We start from the raw sequence: 6000 nt of genomic DNA on the forward strand, positions 1-6000 counted from the left end.
CATTTACTCCACAATGCCCCCCCCCCGTATCTCCACCCGTGGGATAAGGCTGTTGCAACCTTAATACTAATGGACAACCTATACCAGGGCATCTTTTTGAATTTCGAATTGGAATATTAAAATATTGGGATTGCAATCTTTGATTTTATTTGTGACAAGAAACTCTTGGTTTTAAACAAGTAAAACAACATTGAAGGTCATATGCAGTGAATCCCACTTATAGCGTTTTCAAAAACTAGTCATGAAAAACATTGTAGGTGGGAAAACATTTTCAACTAAGCGAGAAAACATTCCAAGTGGAAGCGTTAAACAGAATATACTGTAGTAATTAAAAATTAATCTACATTTTCAAACACAGTTATGACGTTTGTTTCAGAATGTTCTTTATTTTGTGAATCCCAGTTCATGTTTCCTTTACTTCCATTATTTTACTTTAATTAAACAAAAACAGCAATAAAAATTCGAAAAATGATCAGTTATCGAATTACAATGTATATCCGATAACTGATCGCATAAACTGATCGATGAATATTACAATGTATATTCGATAAAGAGATGATAAAACGCTTGAAAGTATGTCTGTTCAATACGAGCCACAATGAAGTGTAAGCAGGTGGATCACGCCAACTATTATTAATCAATTATAAATTGTGCCAAATTAATTTAAATGTGATTCCCTTGTGGCGTCGCCGCCGACACGTGTGGGAAAAGAAAGCCACTTCCTCAGAGCGAGGATTGATGTACGCGCTCAAAGCGCCATCAGGTGATTATTCTAGTTATTGCGCAGTTCGTTTCTCGTCATGTATATAGTATGTTGTGTGAAATAAAGTCCGTCCCTTCGTGTAAAGGCCCGTTTACACGAGGCAAGCGATTTAAGGCCCGTTTACACGAGGCAAGCGATTTAAGGCCCGTTTACACGAGGCAAGCGATTTAAGGCCCGTTTACACGAGGCAAGCGCTTTAGTGGGCAACTTAATTTTAACTTACTGATTCTTCTTGAAAGTGTCCACACGTATAAGTGGCAAGTAGATGCTCATTGGATAATTTTTGCGGAGGCGAGCGCAGTTAGCGCATGCGCGCTTCAGTCTACTCAAATCCACGGAGAGAGAGAGACGCACAACGCGCGGGAGAATAATAGTAATCATTTTTTATTTATCTGGCATTCAGAGAGGTGCTTTTTTTAAAGCTCATAGCTTTCGTAACGATGGATGAAGATGATCAGGTAGAACTTAAGAATACTGTGAGCCACATTATATGATATTTGTTTTAAAGAATATAAATTTATTCACTTAAATAAATTTATTCAATAAAAAAAGGAGAAACTATATCACTTGCGCGAGAGCAACACACTGAGCAAGAAGTAGGTCACGCAAGGGAAACAGTTCGCTTGTCCCCTTTTTTCGCCTCTGCACCCACGTAAGGGGGGCGAGAGATGACGCCACAGGGAAAAAAAAAAAATACACAACATATTATAAACTTATGTAAGTCATCGAGAAGAAATATAAGATTTCTCTATTTCTCGTCCAAGTTGTAAATATCGATTATACGATATTTTAATCGAAGTTAAAGAGGAGATAAATTATGGAAGCCGAAAATACGGGAAAAGATTCTTGGCATTCGTAGGAAATTCTAAGGGTTAAAAATTAAATAATAAAAATTCATTAAACAAAAATTATTTCCAAATTTTCGAAATCATTATTATTTTTTTAATTTAATCTATAGATGACATCTTTATATTAAATATTTGATCATGTATTTTTACAACAGATGGCAGCAAATTCGTTCTGGACGAGAGAAATATTCGAAACTCCCCTCCAGTTTTTAATATATAAATCCTCCCCACCCGATATATATTTTTGAATCTTCAATTTTTTTCAACTCCTGACATCACGTCGACAGAATATTCTATAGCTTTTTCCAATATCGAATAATTTTTTGCTTGTTTGTTAAGGTAATTTTCATTTCTATAGTTCAACAAACATTCATGGCGAAGATATTTTTCAACAAACTTGAAGGTTGTGTCCTCTGGCCACCTCACCATCCAATATTTCCGCGGAATTCTAGCGAAACTTCAGGAGACGACGGAGTATGAACAGGTTCGCGCTTGAGATCAAAATAAACCCCTCCGTGAGAGAGCAAAATGACCCCTCCAGCGCGGCAGGTCACGCCCACTGGCGCATGCGCATACGTCTACTTAACCGGAAAAAATAGAACCATTCTTATCTGACTTACCAACTAAATCACTTCTGCACTTGCGCACTTGTCAACTAAAGCCGTGTAAACGGCCCTTATCGTCTGCATACATTGTATCGTACTTGGCAACTAAAAATTAAGTTACCAACTAAAGCGCTTGCGTCGTGTAAACGGGCCTTTAGTTGGTAACTTAATTTTTAGTTGCCAAGTACGATACAATGCATGCAGACGATAAGGGCCGTTTACACGGCTTTAGTTGGCAAGTGCATAAGTGATTTAGTTGGTAAGTGAGATAAGTATATGAGTATATTTTTTCCGGTTAAGTAGACCTATGCGCATGCGTCAGTGGGCGTGACCTGCCGCTCTGGAGGGGTCTTTTTGCTCTCTCACACGGAGGGGTTTATTTTGATCTCAAGCGTGAACCTGTTCATACTCCGTCGTCTCCTGAAGTTTCGCTAGAATTCCGCGGAAATATTTGATGGTGAGGCGGCCAGAGGACACAAGCTTCAAGTTTGTTGAAAAACATCTTCGCCATGAATGTTTGTTGAACTATTGAAATGAAAATTACCTTAACAAACAAGCTAAAAATTATTCGATGTTGGAAAAAGCTATGGAATATTCTGTCGACGTGATGTCAGGAGTTATATATTTTTGAACCTTCAATTTTTTTTTATCTGGTGGGGAGGATTTATATAATAAAAACTGGAGAGGGGGGTTTCGAATATTTCTCTCGTCCAGAACGAATTTGCTGCCATCTGTTGTAAAAATACACGATCAAATATTTAACAGAAAGATATCATCTCTATAGATCAAATTAAAAAATAATAATGATTTCGAAAATTTGGAAATAATTTTTGTTTAATGAATTTTTATTATTTAATTTTTAACCCTTAGAATTTCCTACGAATGCCAAGAATCTTCTCCCGTACTTTCGGCTTACATTATTCATAATTATCTCCTCTTTAACATCGATTAAAATATCATATAATCGGTATTTACAACTTAGAGGAGAAATTGAGAAATCTTATATTTCTTCTCGATGACTTACTTTAGTTTATAATATGTTGTGTGTTCTTTTTTCCCCTGTGGCGTCATCTCTCACCCCCTTGCGTGGGTGGCAGAGGCGAAAAAAGGGGACAAGCGAACTGTTTCCCTTGCGTGACCTACTTCTTGCTCAGTGTGTTGCTCTCGCGCAAGTGAGAAAAGAGTTTCTCCTTTTTTATGATGTGGAATTAATATTGTTAACCTATGTAAATAGCTTTTTAAAATTAAATGAACTTAAATATTATCAACCGTTTCTTCAATCGGAGTCAGAATATACATCGTCCTCAATGTGTATCATATAACTATACCCCCCTTGAGTAAGTGAAAATGAATAAATTTATATTCTTTAAAAAAAATATCATATAATGTGGCTCTAATCACAGTAATCGTAAGTTCTACCTGATCATCTTCATCCATCGTTACGAAAGCTATGAGCTTTAAAAAAAGCACCTCTCTCAATGCCAGATAAATAAAAAATTATTACTATTATTCTCCCGCGCGTTGTGCGTCTGTCTCTCTCCGTGGATTTGAGTAGACTGAAGCACGCATGCGCTAACTGCGCTCACCTCCGTAAAAATTATCCAATGAGCGCCTACTTATCACTTATCGTGTGGACAGTTTCAAGAAGAATCGGTAAGTTGAAATTAAGTTACCAACTAAAGCGCTTGCCTCGTGTAAACGGGCCTTAAGATATAAATGCATGTCTCTGTCTTGTAACTACACGCAACCGATGCATCTCATAATTCTCGATAATGGTGACCTTGGAAAGTCTGATCATCAGTTGAAACAGCGGGCGCATCTCAACGGAAACAACACGTGCTGTTGAACATTCTCACCCACGCAAAAGCGAAAGCATGGCGGACGTTGCAGCGGTAAAGATACCACCGTACAATTTCGCCGATCCTACACTATGGTTCCTGATGTGCGAATCAACTTTCGAACTGGGGATTCCGAAACCGGTAACGGACAGTCGCACAAAATTCAACTACATAGTGGCCCATCTATCACCGGAAGCAGCTTCCGTCATCAGCGATGTCATCACGAATCCAACGGCAACAGATCCCTACGGACACGTGAAATCGGAGTTAATCAAGCGCAGTGGTGAATCGTCACAGCAAGAGATACGGAAACTTCTCACTGGGGAGCAACTCGGTGATTGTCGTCCAAGTGAACTTTTGCGCGTCATGCGGCATCGCGCGGAATCACACAGCGTTCCGGACGAGCTCATGTTGGAACTGTTTCTTCAGCATTTGCCAACATCTGTGCAATCCATCCTGGCTGCGGTCACACCACTAACGTTGGAAAAAGCGGCCGAAATCGCCGATCGCGTCATGGACGTAGCACCACAAGCGGTAAGTGCCTGTTCTAACTCTTCCGCGAATTCCATCGAGGAACGTTTGTTGTCGGAAATCGAAAAGCTCCATCTGCGAATCGACGAGATTTCCCGAGGGCGAAGTCGTAGCCCGTACCGAAACCGCTACCCGCGACAGCGTAGCAGATCGAAAAATCGATCGGGAAACGAACTCAGCAAAGAGTAGAGGCGACTTGCTCTTTGCTATCTACGTCACGTCGCCTGTTTGTGAAAGACATGAAAACGAATCTATCTTTCCCCGTTGATACGGGCAGTGATGTTTCGATCTTGCCGGCAAGCCTTTCTCGGTGCAAACAACGGCCTGTTCAAGCGTTAGCAGCCGCGAATTCATCATCCATCGAGGTGTACGGCCAACGTATTCTTTCCGTGGATTTCGGCTTGAGACGAAATTTTTCCTGGCCATTTTACATCGCCAATGTGTCAACTCCTATACTGGGTGCGGACTTCCTTCATTATTTCGACTTAGTCCCGGACCTTCGCAACAAGTTCCTACGTGACTTGAAAACGAAATTGAAACGTCCCGGACGCGTCTCAAACGCAACGTGCATTCATTCGGTGAAAACGATTACCGGTGACTCAGTGTATCACAAGCTGATTTCTGAATTCCCGGAGATCACTAAACTTCCTAATCCAAATGCACCAGTAAAGCACAACACCATCCATCATATATAGACAAAAGGACCGCCTGTGGTGGCGAAACCTCGTAGGTTAGCTCCAGACAGATTAAAAATAGCGAAATCGGAATTTCACAACATGCTGCAACTGGGGCATTTGAGACCTTGGAGGAGTAATTACGCCTCGCCACTTCATATGGTACCAAAAAAGGGTACCTTGGAATTTCGACCGGTCGGAGATTTCCGTGCTTTAAATGCACAAACATTAAAAGACAAATACCCCATTCCTTGCATTGCTGATTTCACTGCTGAACTGCATGGTACTAAAATTTTCAGCCATGTGGATCTCATAAAAGCCTACCATCAGATCCCAATAAATCCTGATGACATCCACAAAACAGCAATATGCACACCTTTCGGATTGTTTGATAGCACCAGGATGCAATTCGGATTGTGCAACGCTTCTGCAACCTTCCAGCGATTCATCGATGAAGTGACCAGAGAACTTCCTGGAGTTTACGCATTCGTCGACGACATCCTGATTGCATCAACAGATCCTGATGAACACATCCATCATCTCAAGACTCTCAACAGACTTCAAGAATATGGACTCTGCGTCAACGTCTCCAAGTGCAACTTCGGTAAAGAAACCATCGACTTCCTTGGATTTCGGCTATCTACAAGCGGCATCGAACCTCTGACAGATCGAGTTCAGTGTATCTTGGATTATCCACAGCCAACAACCTTGACACAACTTCGAAGATTTCTCGGTATGTAC

The 6000-nt window shown here is 40.7% G+C and overlaps 2 protein-coding genes across 2 annotated transcripts; both read left to right on the plus strand.

Moving 5' to 3' along the window:
- Positions 1-4090: 4090 nt before the first annotated feature.
- LOC149069420 (uncharacterized) lies at positions 4091-4774 on the plus strand. The gene has a single exon (XM_089250036.1). The coding sequence runs from the start codon at positions 4091-4093 to the stop codon at positions 4772-4774; it is 684 nt and encodes a 227-aa protein (XP_089106162.1).
- Positions 4775-4824: 50 nt separating this feature from the next.
- On the plus strand, positions 4825-5280 carry LOC149069421 (uncharacterized). The gene has a single exon (XM_089250037.1). The coding sequence runs from the start codon at positions 4825-4827 to the stop codon at positions 5278-5280; it is 456 nt and encodes a 151-aa protein (XP_089106163.1).
- The last annotated feature ends 720 nt before the right edge of the window (positions 5281-6000 follow it).

Source organism: Pholcus phalangioides, unplaced genomic scaffold (assembly GCF_987345545.1).
Source record: "Pholcus phalangioides strain wild (caught in Gottingen) unplaced genomic scaffold, Ppha-v1.0 ptg000022l_1, whole genome shotgun sequence".
Lineage (NCBI taxonomy): Eukaryota > Metazoa > Arthropoda > Arachnida > Araneae > Pholcidae > Pholcus > Pholcus phalangioides.